The sequence below is a fragment of the Somniosus microcephalus genome, chromosome 5 (assembly GCF_052327205.1).
Source record: "Somniosus microcephalus isolate GS21.2 chromosome 5, FLI_Smic_1.0, whole genome shotgun sequence".
In the NCBI taxonomy this organism is placed as follows: domain Eukaryota; kingdom Metazoa; phylum Chordata; class Chondrichthyes; order Squaliformes; family Somniosidae; genus Somniosus; species Somniosus microcephalus.
Window position 1 is genome coordinate 321,124,164 of NC_140991.1, and position 16,403 is coordinate 321,140,566.

General features: G+C 46.7%; 1 protein-coding gene across 3 annotated transcripts in view; it reads right to left on the reverse strand.

Moving 5' to 3' along the window:
* The window catches only part of LOC147117917 (rab effector MyRIP-like), a 604,936-nt gene that overhangs the window by 500,392 nt on the left and 88,141 nt on the right, over window positions 1–16,403 (reverse strand). For all 3 annotated transcript variants that reach the window (XM_085989323.1, XM_085989324.1, XM_085989322.1), the window contains exon 2: window positions 6,686–6,842. In XM_085989323.1, the coding sequence (XP_085845449.1) occupies window positions 6,686–6,795 (110 nt within the window). In that variant the 5' untranslated portion in view covers window positions 6,796–6,842. The remainder of the gene's footprint in view (window positions 1–6,685; window positions 6,843–16,403) is intronic.

A 16,403-nucleotide genomic window follows, 5' to 3' on the forward strand; every position in this document is an offset into this window, starting at 1 on the left:
TGAAGGGGAACGGATGCAAAATTCCAAAAGCATTGGAAGCAAGACACCGAGGTAAAAGAGCTCCAGCTTCAAGAAGCTGCCAATTAATTTCTTGCAAAGCAGCTGAATGGATGAGCATATTAGCCGGTAAACACCAGAGCATCACAGAATTAGTTGTAAATAAACAGAAAGGACCCAACATCGGGAAAGGGGTTTCCCTGGCAGCACCCATTTCACATCTGGCGCGCTGTTCGGGCAATTCATTAAAGTGCAAACAATCCAGGCCCAGGTGAGCCTGGCACACGCTGTCCGTGACACAGAATTGCCGTCTTGTGCATCGTGCATCCCATAATGTGGGACACCAGTGTCTGAGGCACTGCAGCATTCCAGGTTCTGACCAATACACTGATTCGGAGCAGGTTTTTGATGCGCTGAATGATTCAGAGTGGATATATGCCAAGATATACCAGAGATGAGCTTTAACGTCGTAAAACGCCTCAAGGCGCTTCACAGGAGGGTTATTAAACAGAATTTGACACCGAGCCTCACAAGATGATATTCGGACAGGTGGCCAAGGTCAAAGAGGTAGGGGGGAATTTTCCCAGCCCTGGGGAAGCGAGTTTGGAGGCGGGACTGCTGGGAAATTGGCAGAAACTGGGAGCAGGTACCGACCCCGCCCCCAACCCGCCTCTGTGCCATCTTCCTGGGAGGCGGGTCCCCGACTCGCGCAAGGACCCGTCTCCGAGGCGGGAAGGGGATTGGAGCCAATTAACTGCCTGTTAACAGTCAGTTTTGAGGCTGATCCCCATTTTACCCCTGCAAGTGCGGGCTTCCCAACGTCAGGAAATTCCGCCAGGATCAGCGAGGTGAGCACTGGGTCTGCGGGGGTGAGAGGGGGTCGAAAAGTCTGCTGTGGAGGTGAGTGATGGGTGCAAGTGTGGACAGGTAAGTATGAGAGGTGAGTGTAAAGTGTTGGAAAAAGTTTCCTTCCCTTTGCATCTTTCTGCAGGTTTCAACCCTTGAGGATCCGGAGGTGCCTCATCTCAACGGCAGAGATGACAGAATGGTTGCTGCATTCTCAGATTCAGCAGCCATCTGATTTCTGCTGAGGAAAGAGGTTTGGTGAGTCTTCGGTGCAAGGACTCACCATAGAACAGGGATTGTCAGTGTTTGACAGCTTCTCAAAGCTGTCAAATGCTGACGTCATCTGTCACCGGCTTTCCCTTAATTGGCGGGTTAAGCCGCAGGGCAGGACTAACAAGGTCAATCAAGGGAAAATAGCGTGGGTTGGCCAGACGTCGTTGGGAGCGGGTCTGAAACCCGACAACCAGCAGTCCCGCCCTCAACGCGTCCCCATTGACAAAATCCAGCCCGTAGGTTTTAAGGAACATCTTAAAGGAGGAGAGAGGGGTAGAAAGGCGGAGAGGTTTAGGGAGGGAATTCCAGAGCTTAGGACCCAGGCAGCTGAAGGCACGGCCACCAATGGTGGAGTAATTAAAATCGGGGATGCTCAAGAGACCAGAATTAGAGGAACACAGATCTCTCATGGTTGTGTGGCTGGAGGAGGTTACAGAGATAGGGAGGCCATGGAGGGATTTGAAAATAAGGATGAGAAGGTTAAAATCGAGGCATTGCCGAACCGGGAACCAATGAAGGTGGTCAGCGAGCACTGGGGTGCCGGGTGAACGGGACTTGGTGCAAGTTAGGATACAGGCGGTCTTAGTGATGGCGCGGATATGTGGTCGGAAGTTCATTTCAGGGTTCGTTATGACACCAAGGTTGCGAACAGTCTGGTTCAGCCTCAGACAGATGTTAGGGAGGGGGATGGAGTCGGTGGCTAGGGAACGGAGTCCGTTGCGGGGACTGAAACCAATGGCTTCACTCTTCCCAATATTCAATTGGAGGAAGTTTCTGCTCATCCAGTACTGGATGTCGGACAAGCAGTCGGACAATTTAGAGACCGTGGAGGGGTCGAGGGAGGTGGTGGTGAGGCAGAGCTGGAAAAGAAAAATAGGAAATGAAGAAGCTGGGCGAGGGGACAGAAGGGAAGGGAGAACAGGAAAAATGATCAGAAGTGAGGGGCAAGAAAGGGATAAAATAAATCTTATAATGAACACAGAGGGTTTCCTGTGATGAAAGAAAGCTTTCTCCATTTCCTGCTTATAGCACAGCTTTGCATTTATGATGTCACTGCCGTTAGTGCAGAGAGGAAATCTTCCCCCACACGTTTCCCAGGTTATTTTTTTGGGAAGGTGCTGAGGCGGTTTGAGGAGAGGATATTATTTTGTCTGCCTCAACAAACAGAAGCATTAGCTTCACGGAAGGCCCTGGAGGATCAGACGAGCACAACTGGAGTCCGGACGTGGATGGAATCAATCTCTAGTCACCGTGCAAGACTTGCTGCCGGCTGGGAGAGAGCTGAAATCCCTCCTGACCAGTAAAATGCATCTCACGCTTCTTACAAATTCTTCCCAATACAAAGATGGGGATAAAGCAGCTCATTTTCTCACTCGTGCTCAGCGGGCGAGAAGAGCAGCTCCTGCATTTCAACAGTTCAACTCTATCTTGTACATGTCAGATTTGTCGACCTGTTCAGAAATGATTCATGAATTTTTAGCCAGAGTTGTATAGAAACCTAGAAGATAGGAGCAGGAGTAGGCCATTCGGCCCCTCGAGCCTGCTCTGCCATTCAATGAGATCATGGCTGATCATCCAAACTCAGTACCCTGTCCCTGCTTTCTCCCCATATCCCTTGATCCCTTTAGCCCCAAGAAATATATCTAACTCCTTCTTGAATATATTTAATGAATTGGCCTCAACTGCCTTCTGTGGTAGAGAATTCCACAGGTTCACCACTCTCTGGGTGAAGAAATTCCTCCTCATCTCTGTCCTAAATGGCTTACCCCTTATCCTTAGACTGTGACCCCTGGTTCTGGACTCCCCCGCCATCGGGAACAACCTTCCTTTCTGCAATTCCAAGAGTGGAGTAAAGTGGAGAGGTTGTTTCCCCCTGGCTGGAGAGCCTAGAACTAGGGGATCACAGTCTCAGGATAAGGGGCTGGCCATTTAAGACTGAGATGAGGAGGAATTTCTTCACTCAGAGGGTTGTGAATCTTTGGAATGAATTCTCTACCCCAAAGGGTTGTGAATGCTGAGTCATTGAGTATATTCAAGGCTGAGATCAATAGATTTTTGGACTCTAGGGGAATCAGGGATATGGAGACCAGGCAGGAAAGTGGAGTTGAGGTAGAAGATCAGCCATGATCTTATTGAATGGCGGAGCAGGCTCGAGGGTCCAAATGGCCTACTCCTGCTCCTAATCCTTATGTTCTTATACCTCTTTTTGTTAAAGAAACAATGCTCCATTGATTATTTTTTGGCCTTATCCACTTGAGGTGCTGCTTTTAATGTCTTGTAAACCTGAACCCCCAAATCCCTGTACTCTCCCACATCACCCATCTTTCCCCCATTCAAAGTATCATTCTTACTTTTATTTTAACCAAAGTGAGCCACCTCACAGTTACTGACATTGAATTCCATCAGGCACATTTTTGCCCATTACACCATCTTATTGCTATCACCTTCCTTTGGTCCTCAAAATGATTTACTATGCCTCCTATTTCAGTATCATTTGCAGATTGGGACACCAGTTCTTCTAGCCCTCAATCCAAAACATTGATGTACTCAGTGAACAGAAGCGGTCTCAACAGAAAGCTGAGGGACACTGCTACTTACTCCAAGCACGCTTGAGAAATTGTCCGTAACTCTTACTTTCTGTAACCAGGTTTTAAATCCAATTTGCTGCCCTCCCCCTGATTTCATACCTTTAATATTCTCCAATAGTCTCCATGCCAAAGGCTTTCTGAAAGTCCATGTACACCACATCCACCGCATTTCCCCCATCCACCATGTTCATTACCCTTCAAGGGCAATTAGGGATGGGCAATAAATGATGACATTGCCAGCGAAGTCCGCATCTATTAATGAATTTTTTTTAAATTACCTGCTCAAGGAACTCTATCAGGTCTATCAAGCACGATCTTTATTCATGAAATCCATGTTGGCTACTTTCAATTATTTTCGCTGCATGTAGATACAGGTATTTAGTAATTTCATCTGTAAGTAAAATCTCTAAAAATTTCCCCCACCAGAGATGTTAAACTAATTGGCCTGTAATTTCCAGATTCTAGCAAGTGTGATGCCAGAAAACACACTGGGTGATAAGAGAGGCTTGGACCCAACGGTACAGGACCCCATCCTGATCCTTCCTGAAAGTGGGGTTCAAAAGAATGGGAAATCCTGCCACTTATGTTTTAAGGGCATTCGCGGAACAGTGGAGTGGTTAAAAATCAGACGTCCATAATGGAATTTATTGGTAAGGGTTAAAAGGATAAATTCTTAAAAAAAAAAATCAAACTGATTTTAAATCGATAGTGAAAAGATTATAAATTGCTGGAAGGGTGGTGCATTGTATTGTTGCCCCAACATATTCTGCCATGAAGTCATGGCAAGCAGGTTGACCCCGTGATCTCCCGCGTTGATACTCCAATGGCGGTGAAGCGCTTTGGAAGGTCCTGTGGTCGTGAAAGGTGCTAACCGCAAGTTCCTTCTGTAAGGATTTAGAAATGGACATCTTTACTGTTTACTTTACCATCGTGCCTTGCGAGGTGGAATTAACCCAGGTTAAACCCAACAAAGGAAGGGATGGCGGCTGTTGGAACTTACATACTAGTCAAAAGTTAATCACATCAGGAGGTCATCGTCAGATAAGGAGGTTCTCGTATCTGTGATTAGCCGAAACAGCAGGAAAAGCAGAATGGGTCAACAGATGCCCCCTGATCGCATTAACCGTCTGGGCTACAGGTGGGACTCCTCGTGTTCTTCTGAGATGCCGAGTAGGAAACAAAGGTTAACTTGATCAGCAGATAAGTCAGAAAGCAGGCAGTATACACCCTGCCCGATAAGGGAAGACGGAAGGGGTATGAAACCGCACAATAAGCAGCGAAGGACATCGAGCCGAGGGAAGCAATCTTGCCCAGGCACCGAACCAATAATATGGTTCAGATCTCGGCGTATGTTCTGGCTTAGACATAGAGCGTGTCAAATAAAAACCATGGGTAACCATATTGGTGGCAGGACCAAATCCAGCTCACATTTCTTTCTTAGAGTGAGTTCTCGATCTCAGTTATGACATTGGTGAAGGGGCACAGCAGGCTGTGAGGGACTCCAGATAGAGAGGAGCAGAAAGAAAATTAAATCATTGAGGTCCCTTTCATGCACCCATCAGCAGTTTACACAAGATAATTAGCAGAGGCCTGGGAGCAGGTTAGGAAACGAAGTATGGGTTAGGGTACAACAAAGGAGAGAGTTAAAAGTCATTTATGCATTGAAATGACATTTAATAAAAAAGGTAAAATAATCAAAAAGCATCTTTACTTGAAAAAATATATATATATGCCACTTTTAAAGACGTACATTTGTTCTTATGTTCCCCCGTTTCCTTGCACATTGTGTATCTGAGCTGCGGACTATTAAACCGGAACCCGTGACTGTCTTTGACATTGTCGTTAAGAGCAGTTACAAAACCCTCGAGTGATGTTAGTTGAGTTAAATACTGGAGTTTGAACACTTTCAGAAAATCATTACTCAGAGGCATCGGTACTTTATGCAAGGAACTGCAGGGACATTTCTGTGCTAGCTCTACGTCAGTGGGTGGAAATACAGGCATATTGTATATTTCCCCTCAGGAGATACCTATACAGAAACTCCCATCAAGGAAAGGACAATTCCACTGGCATTCGTTGTACTTCCTCGTCAACCTTCATATATATCGTATTATAAAAAGCAACTAAAACAATTTGACAGCTTTTTATTAAACAGAGTCCGGATCATGAATATGTTCTAGTACAAGAGCTACAGTAATAGAATCAGAAAAATAGGAGCAGGAGTAGGCCATTCGGCCCTTCGAGCCTGCTCCGCCATTCAATAGGATCATGGCTGGTCCTCTATCTCAATACCATATTCCGCCTCTCTCATACCCCTCGATGCCTTTTGTGTCTAGAAATCTATCTAGCTCCTTCTTAAATATATTCAGTGACTTGGCCTCCACAGCCTTCTGTGGTAGCGAATTCCACAGGTTCACCACCCTCTGAGTGAAGAAATTTCTCCTCATCTCAGTCCTAAATGTCCTACCCCGTATCCTGAGACTGTGACCCCTGGCTCTAGACACCCCAAGCCAGGGGAAACATGCCAATGACATTTAAGGTATCCCACAACAGTTATTAGCATGCCCTGCTCTCGATGTATTTCAGTTACTGATATTCGAAAAACTACACTGAACAGAGTGTAAAAATCTATTGAAAGCAAGGTTCCAGAGTAGGACTCGTTTCCATGAAGCAATTAGGACAACGCATCTCCGTACAGAATACCAAAAAAAGTTGACAAGGAAGTTACAAAAACGAATACAAGCGCTGATCAATATACAATTGCTACAGTTTAATCAATTTTCCAATGAAATATAACCTGCTGCTGACATCAAATTTATTCCTCAATTAATTGCGAGTCTTTCAGAACTTGCAGTCCTCGGTTGGAGCAGAACTCATGGGCAACAAGTACCTACTGGCCTTACTTCTCAAAATGGGTTATGGGTCCCCGCCGATAAATCTGATCTAAACAAAGAAAAGCGCTCACAAAGACCAACTCCTACCTCAGTCGTTCCTGCTCCTTCTTTCGTAGATCAAAGTCCCGCTGGACAACCTGTAGCACATGTTCTGCTTCATCCTCTGTCAAACCCGACAGGTCCAGTTTTTTTCCCATGCTTTCTGCCCGGTTCCAAAATGTGCTTCAGTCACCCGGAATACCACCTAAACCAGAAGAAAAGGGTTTTGCATACATTAGTACACACAAGTGCTTTGATCTATCCTTATGCAAGACTAGCACATCAATGGGGAAACAGATTTCCTTATTTACAATCTACTATTTCTAGGAGAGCTTCAAACGAAGCCTTATAAATTACAGGAAACTTTGTGCTATCCGGCACCGACGGGACCGAGCTGTTGCCGTTCCCTCAAAACTGCCGGACAAACCAGCGTTAATGTTGAAGCATACGGAGCTCCGTATCTGGCAACAAACACTGTTGCTTAGCAACAGCTTCTAAACAGTCGGCCGTACCTTGGAAGCGTCTCTGTAGCTTAGCAACAGCTGCAGAGAGACTTTGCAGAGCCTGACTGTTGAAAAAAAAGCCACGAGAAGAAAAAAAACCGAACAAAACGGCTCCTGATTTTTGCCGGTGGCTCGAGCTTGCCGGACATTTAGCCTCCGGATAACACAAAGTTTCCTGTACTAGCAAAATTAAAGTGATGGGCTTGCCTGGCCGGCCTCCCATGTTCTATGTAAACTTCAGCTAATCCAAAACTCGGCTGCCCATGTCCCAACTCACACCGAGTCCCGTTCACCCATCACCCCTGTGCTCGCTGACCGACATAGAAACATAGAAGATAGGAGCAGGAGTAGGCCATTCGGCCCCTCGAGCCTGCTCCGCCATTCAATAAGATCATGGCTGATCATCCAAATTCAGTACCCTGTCCCAGCCTTTTCCCCATATCCCTTGATCCCTTTAGCCTCAAGAAATATATCCAACTCTTTCTTGAATATATTTAATGAACTAGCCTCCACCGCCCTCTGTGGCAGAGAATTCCACAGGTTCACCACTCTCTGGGTGAAGAAATTCCTCCTCATTTCAGTCCTAAATGGCTTACCCCTTATCCTTAGACTATGACCCCTGGTTCTGGACTCCCCGGCCATCAGAAACATCCTTCCTGCATCTAGTCTGTCCAGGCCTGACAGAATTTTATAGGTTTTGATGAGATCCCCTCTCAATCTTCTAAACTCCAGTGAGTATAAGCCCAATCGACACAATCTCTCCTCATACGTCATTCCTGCCACCCCAGGTATCAGCCTGGTGAATCTTCGCTGCACTCTTTCCATGGCAAGAACGTCCTTCCTCAGGTAAGGTGACCAAAACTGCACACAATACTCAAGGTGCGGTCTCACCAAGGCCCTGTACAACTGTAGCAAGACATCCTTGTTCCTGTACTCGAACCCTCTTGCTACGAAGGCCAACATACCATTTGCCTTCTTAACCGCCTGCTGCACCTGCATGCTTACCTTCAGCGACTGGTGCACAAGGACACCCAGGTCTCTTTGCACTTCCCCTTCTCCCAATCTATTGCCATTCAAATAATAATCTGCCTTCCTGTTTTTGCCACCAAAGTGGATAACCTCACATTTATCCACATTATAGTGCATTTGCCATGTTTCTGCCCAATCACCCAACCTGTCCAAATCGTACTGGAGTTTCCCGACATCCTCCTCGCAGCTTACCCTCCCGCCCAGCTTTGTGTCGTCTGCAAATTTGGAGATATTACATCCAATTCCCTCGTCCAGATCATTAATATATATTGTGAACAGCTGGGGTCCTAGGACCGATCCTTGCGGTACCCCACTAGTCACTGCCTGCCACTTGGAAAACGACCCGTTTATTCCAACTCTTTGCTTTCTGTCCGCCAACCAGTTCTCTATCCAAGTCAATACCTTGCCCCCAATCCCATGTGCCTTAATTTTGCACGCTAATCTCTTGTGTGGGACCTTATCGAAAGCCTTCTGAAAGTCCAAATACACCACATCCACTGGTTCTCCCTTATCTATTTTACCAGTTACATCCTCAAAAAATTCCAGTAGATTAGTCAAGCATGATTTACCTTTTGTAAATCCATGTTGACTTTGTCCGATCCTGTCACTGCTTTCCAAGTGCTCTGCTATTACATCTTTTATAATAGACTCTAGCATTTTCCCCACTACCGATGTCAGGCTTAACAGTCTATAATTCCCCGCTTTTTCTCTACCACCTTTTTTGAATAGTGGGGTAACATTAGCTACCCTCCAATCCATGGGTACCGTTCCAGAGTCTATCGAGTTCTGGAAGATGACCAGTAATGCATCTACTATCTCTAGGGCCACTTCCTTAAGTACCCTGGGATGTAGACCATCAGGCCCTGGGGATTTATTGGCCTTCAGTCCCATCAATTTTCCTAACACCATTTTCCTACAAATACTGATTTCTTTAAGTTCCTCTCTTTCATCAGACCCTATGTTCCCCGGCATCTCTGGGAGGTTATTTGTGTCCTCCTTTGTGAAGACAGAACCAAAGTATGTATTTAGTTGGTCTGCCATTTCCTTGTTTCCCATTATAAATTCCCCTGATTCTGACTGTAAGGGACCTACGCTTGACTTCACTAATCTTTTTCTCTTCGCATATCTATAAAAGCTTTTACAGACAGTTTTTATGTTCCCTGCTAGCTTACTCTCATATTCTATTTTCCCTCTCTTAATTAATCCCTTTGTCCTCCTTTGTTGACTCCTAAACTGTTCCCAATCCTCAGGATTATTGCTTTTTCTAGCCAATTTATATGTCCTCTCCTTGGATTTTATGCTATCCCTAATTTCCCTTGTTAGCCACGGTTGAGTCACCTTTTTTGTTTTATTTTTATGCCAAACTGGGATGAACAAATTCTGTAGCTCATCCATTCGGTCTTTGAATGTTTGCCATTGCCTATCCACCGTCAACCCTTTGAGCGCCATTCCCCACTCAATCCTACCCAACTTGCTCCTCAGACCATCGTAGTTTCCTTTATTTAAATTGAGGACCCTAGTCTCTGAGTCAACTACTTCATTCTCCATCTTAATGAAGAATTCCATCATATTATGATCGCTCCGACCCAAGGGGCCTCGTACAACAAGATTGCTAATTAATCCTTTCTCGTTACATAATACCCAGTCTAAAATGGCCTGATCTCTGGTTGGTTCCTCGACATATTGGTCCAGGAAACCATCCCGTAAACACTCCAGGAATCCCTCCTCCACAGTATTGTTACTAATTTGGTTGGCCCAATCTATATGTAGATTAAAGTCACCCATGATGACTGCTGTGCCCTTATTGCATGCTTCTTTAATTTCCCTTTTAATGCCATCCCCAACCTCCACCTTACTGTTTGGAGGTCTATATACCACTCCCACTAATGTTTTTTTCCCCTTAGTATTTCTCAATTCTACCCATACAGATTCCACATCATCAGAGCTAATATCCTTCATTACAATTGTATTAATCCCTTCTTTAACCAGTAATGCTACCCCACCTCCCTTTCCTTTTTGCCTATCTTTCCTGAATATCGAATACCCCTGGATGTTGAGTTCCCAGTCTTGGCCATCCTTGAGCCACGTTTCTGTAATCCCAACCAAATCGTATTCGTTTACCTTTATTTGCGCAGCCAATTCATCCACCTTATTACAAATGCTCCTCGCATTAAGACACAAAGCCTTCAGGCTTGTTTTTTTAACACTCTTAGACCTATTAGAATTATTATTTATTGTGGCCACGTTTGATTTAAACTGTTGATTTCTCTGACTGCCACTTTTGTTTTTCTCCTTCCTATCTTTTGTTTTTATCCCTGTTTTCCTTTCCTCTGTCTCCCTGCTCAGGTTCCCAACCCCCTGCCATTTTAGTTTAAACGCCCCCGAACAGTGCTAGCAAACCTCCCCGCAAGGATATTTGTCCCGCTCTGGTTCAGGTGCAACCCGTCCGACTTGTACAAGTCCCACCTTTCCCAGAAGCAGGCCCAGTGATCCAGGAAACTAAAGCCCTCCCTCCTGCACCAACTCTTTAGCCACGCATTCATCTGCTCTATCCTCCTATTCCTATACTCACTAGCATGTGGCACCGGGAGTAATCCAGAGATTACAACCTTTGAGGTCCTGCTCTTTAATCTGCTACCTAGCTCCCTAAATTCTTGTTGCAGGACCTCATCCCTCTTCCTATCTATGTCGTTGGTCCCAATGTGAACCACGACCTCTGCCTGTTCACCCTCCCCCTTCAGAATGCCCTGCAGCCGTTCAGTGACACCCTTGACCCTGGCACCAGGGAGGCAACAAACCATCCTGGAGTCACGTCTACGGCCACAGAACCGTCTATCTGTTCCCCTTACGATAGAATCCCCTACCACTATTGCTCTCCCACTCTTTTTCCTCCCTTCCTGAGCAGCAGCAACACCCCCGGTGCCAGGAAGTTGGCCGCTGCTGCCTTCCTCTGGTGAGTCATCCCCCTCAACAGTATCCAAATTGGTATACCTGTTTAAAAGGGGGATGGCCACAGGGGTCTCCTGCACTACCTGCCTGCTTCTACTGCTCTGCCTGATGGTCACCCACTTCCCTTCTGCCTGTGCAGCCCTACCCTGCGGCGTGACCAACTCATCATACGTGTAATCCACGTTGGCTCCTGGTCCAGCAACACCCCGATTTTAAAATTCTCATCCTTGTTTTCAAATGCCTCCATGGCCCTCGTCCCACCCTATCTCTGTAATCTCCTCCAGCCCCATAACCCTCGAGATATCTGCGCTCCTCTAATTCTGGCCTCTTGAGCATCCCTGATTATAATCGCTCCACCATTGGTGGTCGTGCCTCCAGCTGCCGAGGCCCTAAACTGTGGATTAATTAAGGAAAGCTAGCATATATTTGTTAAAGGCAAATCATGTTTAACTAACTTGATTGACTTTTTTGATGAGGTAACAGAGGGTTGATGAGGGCAATGCGGTTGATGTGGTGTACATGGATTTCCAAAAGGCGTTTGATAAAGTGCCACATAATAGGCTTGCCAGCAAAGTTGAAGCCCATGGAATAAAAGGGACAGTGGCAGCATGGATACAGAATTGGCTAAGTGACAGGAAACAGAGAGTAGTGGTGAACGGTTGTTTTTCGGACTGGAGGAAGGTATACAGTGGTGTTCCCCAGGGGTCGGTTCTAGGACCACTGCTTTTCTTGATATATATTAATGACTTGGACTTGGGTGTACAGGGCACAATTTCAAAATTTGTGGATCACACAAAACTTGGAAATATAGTGAACAGTGAGGAGGAGAGTGCTAGATTTCAAGAAGACAGACAGGCTGGTGGAATGGGCGGACACGTGGCAGATGAAATTTAACGCAGAAAAGTGCGAAGTGATACATTTTGGTAGAAAGAACGAGGAGAGGCAATATAAACTAAAGGGTACAATCCTAAAGGGGGTGCATGAACAGAGAGACCTGGGGGTATATGTGCACAAATCGTTGAAGGTGGCAGGGCAGGTTGAGAAAGTGGTTAAAAAGCCATACAGGATCCTGGGCTTCTTAAATAGAGGCATAGAGTACAAAAGTGTGGAAATGATGAACTTTTATGAAACACTGGTTCGGCCCCAACTGGAGTATTGTGTCCAATTCTGGGCACCGCACTTTAGGAAGGATGTGAAGGCCTTAGAGAGGGTGCAGAAAAGATTTACGAGAATGGTTCTGGGGATGAGGAACTTCAGTTATGTGGATAGACTGGAGAAGCTGGGGTTCTTCTCCTTGGAGCAGAGAAGATTGAGAGGAGATTTGATAGAGGTGCTCAAAATCATGAGAGGTCTGGACAGAGTAGATAGAGAGAAACTGTTCCCATTGGCAGAAGGGTCGAGAACCAGAGGACACAGATTTAAGGTGATTGGCAGAAGAACCAAAGGCGACATGAGGAAAATCTTTGACGTGGTTAGGATCTGAAATGCACTGCCAGAGTCTGACGAATGGTCACAGACCTGAAACGTTGGGGGCGATATTGCCAGCCCTGGAGAGGCGGGTATAGAGGCGGGACTACCGGGAAAATGGCAGAATCTGGGGGCGGGTACCCATCCCGCCCCCATGCCATCTTCCCAGGAGGTGGGTACCCGACCCGCGCCGGGTCCCGTCTCCGAGGCGGGAAGGGGATTAGTGCCAATTAACTGCCCGTTAACAGGTAGTTAACAGGCAGTTTTTTGGCTAATCCCTATTGTGAGCCCTGAAGTGTGGGCTTCCCGATGGCTCTGAACCTCGCCAGGGTCAGCGTGTGAAGGAATAAGCCATATAACCTATTCAGAAAAATACACGATCTTGTGAAAGAATTCCGGCCTTATTAAAACATGACAAACTGGGTTTGGAAATTTAGAAACCTAACTATGAAATAGTTATGAAAGAAGTCTGGCTATTGAGATAAGACAGTTGTTGACCCTGAATAAATAACCTTATTGAAACAGAAGGTTAAGGGCTCCGACAGGCTGACCTTTTGGGAACAAAACAATGGTTCACCCTGGATAAGGTGTTATAATTTAAACTTCGTAAAGATGACACACAAGATAAGGAACATCTGCCCTCGTAAAGATGACATAAAATAAGGAAGACCTGCCGTTCACACCATTTTTACATGGTCAACCCAGAACATCTGGAGAGGAGACAAGATTCTGGCTGATGTGACAGTAAGAGTTGCAGAGGTCAGCAGAAAGATGAATAGAGATAATTGACTTGCATCAGCAGAAAACCTTAAAGGAAATACCACTGGAAAAGGGTATAAATATTGAACACTCAAATGGGATAGCAGACTCGCTTTAATCGGGCAAAGCAATTCTCAACCACAGAGGCGGCTCTGTAGTCTACCACGCTTTGTACCTCAGGGATCAAAGGTATTTGATATTGATGGATATCCTGTAAAGAGAACTTTAAGAACTGTAATACGGTAGCAAAGTTAAGATTTAAAAGTAAGATTCTCTGTTAAAAAGATAGTATTTTTTTCTCTTTTTAGAACTGTTAACGTTGCGATTGACTGATTCACCAACTGTAAATTGCATGTCGGTTCTTTTAATAAATCTCTAGATATTTTTAGAATTGTCTCACATAAGTCTTCTGTATCGATAACTCGCGAACTCAATCTCTGTACCCTCTTTGGTGAAGAGTTACATTTTTCTGAGGGGAGATCACCAGACCCTCATAATATCCGGGACGTTACAGTCTGGCTAAACTTATTAAAAGCGCTATCTGGAGGACGGTAACATTCTCGGGTTGTTCCTTTCCTTTAGGGAGAGATAACCCGGACCTTTAGACCTCACTTAACCTATCTATATCCCTCTGCAGACTCTGGGCTCGATTTTGCCAAGCACGAGGAGGCGGGTTTGGAGGCGTGCGAGGTAGTAAAATCACAAAAAATGGCGGGCGGGCCTGATCCCGCCTCCGAGCAATTTTCCCACATGCGTGTTTTCTGACCCTGTTTCCATCCCGCCTCCAAGAGGCAGAATAGGCCCGTAAGGACCACGTAATTGCCTCTATTATCCTATTTTGAGAGGCCTTTCCGATTTTTAGACATTACCCCCATCCTACACCCCTCCTCTGGAACACGCCAGGTAAACCTGGCAGCTTCACAAGTGGATTGCTTACTAACAGCTGCAGCTCCACCATTACAAAGGAGTTTTCACCGATGATCATTTGCAGGTGGCAGAACTTTGTCTCAGGTTTGGGGGAACTTTTAGCAGTTCTGCTCATTGTTGTGGAAGTTTGGAGCCTGACACCCATCTCCAGTATGACCTCCTGGGAAACCCCTCTCCCCAACTTGACTGAGCGCTTCCTCAACTGGGGCATATACCAGAAGCATGGGAACCATTTATTTCCTTTCCTCCTGGACATCAGATTCGGACGAAGACCAGCCGTGGCAGCAGCAGAACCATGAGCAACAGCACCACCAACAGCAGGAGCATCAACAGGAGCGGCAAGCTGCTGCTCACCAACCTGAAGCTGCACAAGCCAGAAGGTGCCAGCTCACGACAACATTGCTGCAAGGGATGCATTCATCTTGGCAAGATTTGGTTAGCCTGCACAATCAAAACACTTTTGTCTCGCACCTTCTTACCAGAGCATCGACAATGGCCAAGAACCTGCGGATTCCTAAAACTCTGACCACCATACTGACAATTGCAAGGTGCCCTAAGCCCTCAATGTGAAAGTCCCATTTGCGAAATGACACAGGCCACAACTTCAACAGTTTGCCATCAAATCTGTTTATAATACAATGACAATGATGGCAGGTCCAAAGACAAAACATCACAGCACTCAAGTGACTACCCCTGTGACTACTTGTGCTTTATCTTCCTCTTACGCATGCTCCTACGTGGTGCTTCCCCTGTGGCTTCAGCAGATGTGGAGGCCCCTTGCTCACTTTCCTGCTGCTCCTGTCTCAACACCTTTGGCGAGCGTCCTCTGTGGTTGCGAGCCTGTGCGGGCTCGCCAACAGTCTGCTGCTCCTGTGGCTGTGCAGGGGCTGAGACGCCCATCTCAGTTGGGTGAGGACTCTGACCGAGGGCTCTGCAGTGGCATGGTCGTGTGAGCACTTGGAGAGGAGCACCCACTTCCTTGTTGTCTGCCACCAACATCCCTCTCATGGGTCAGCTCCACTTCAGAACTAGCAAGTGGCTGGACAGCACCTTGCTGCACTTCAGGGGGAACGTGAGGACCCGTTTCTGTACTGGAATTCCTACTCCAGAGGACTTTCATGAAGGTTTGGTTTCTATGCTCAATAGCTGACCATCGCTCCTCAAGAGATGTCATTCTATTCTGAACAATTATCATGTTTTCCATTCCCTGGCGACTAAGCTCCTCCATGGCCATAGCCATCCTCTCCTCCACCGCAGCCATCCTCTCCTCTGCGGTAGCCAGCTTTACCACGGAGTTAGCCATCCTTTCCATGGTGATGCATTCATGCTCTAATGACTCCACAAAGGCTCTGCTCATGTTCGCGATGGACTCCTCCATTCGCTCCACACTTGCAGCGACCCTGGAGACAAAACCTGCCAGAGACTCCTGCACCTGTTCCTGGAGTACCAGCACCGCTCTCCTTCTGGATGGACCCGGAGGCACAGGGTCGACATGCAGCTGAGCCGAGCTGGCAGAGTCCTGCGCCCTCCGACGAGGACTCTCCACTGCTGTCCCTGACTCCACCATCTGCTGATGCTCACTTGTGAGCTGTGATGCACCAGGTGCCAACACTACTCTATGTCCCGAAGGTACCACCGAGGTGTGTGTGTCTGCGCTGGTGCTGGGTGCGCTGAATTCTGCTGACGCTGCGCCCTCAGAGGTTGCAGCTTCCTCTGAGGAGTCTGGAAGCTCAGGCTCTTCCTCCTGGACAGTGGGGACGGGGGCTTTCGATGGTCCTGTGGAGGATTAAAGGAAAGAGTTAGAGACGTGAGGTCAAGGTTACATGCACATTGAATAGTGCAGATGATCATAAGTCAATCTGTTAGAGCATCAGATTCATTATCAGTGACTCATGCAATGTCAATGAGAGAGATGCCAAACTATTCTGTCACCAGCTTACTGTTATGCGCCTGTCTGTCCGTCCCCCACTTGGGTATCCTCCTCGATCCCAGCGATTTCCAGGGCCGCCTCCTCCCAGGCGGTGAGCTGGGCTACTGAGGGTGGCCCTCCTCCTGTCATGGCTCTTTCCCTCTTATTGTGGGCTCTCTTTTCCTGCAATGAGGGACTCAAGTGGAGTTTGAGTGAGAATGAA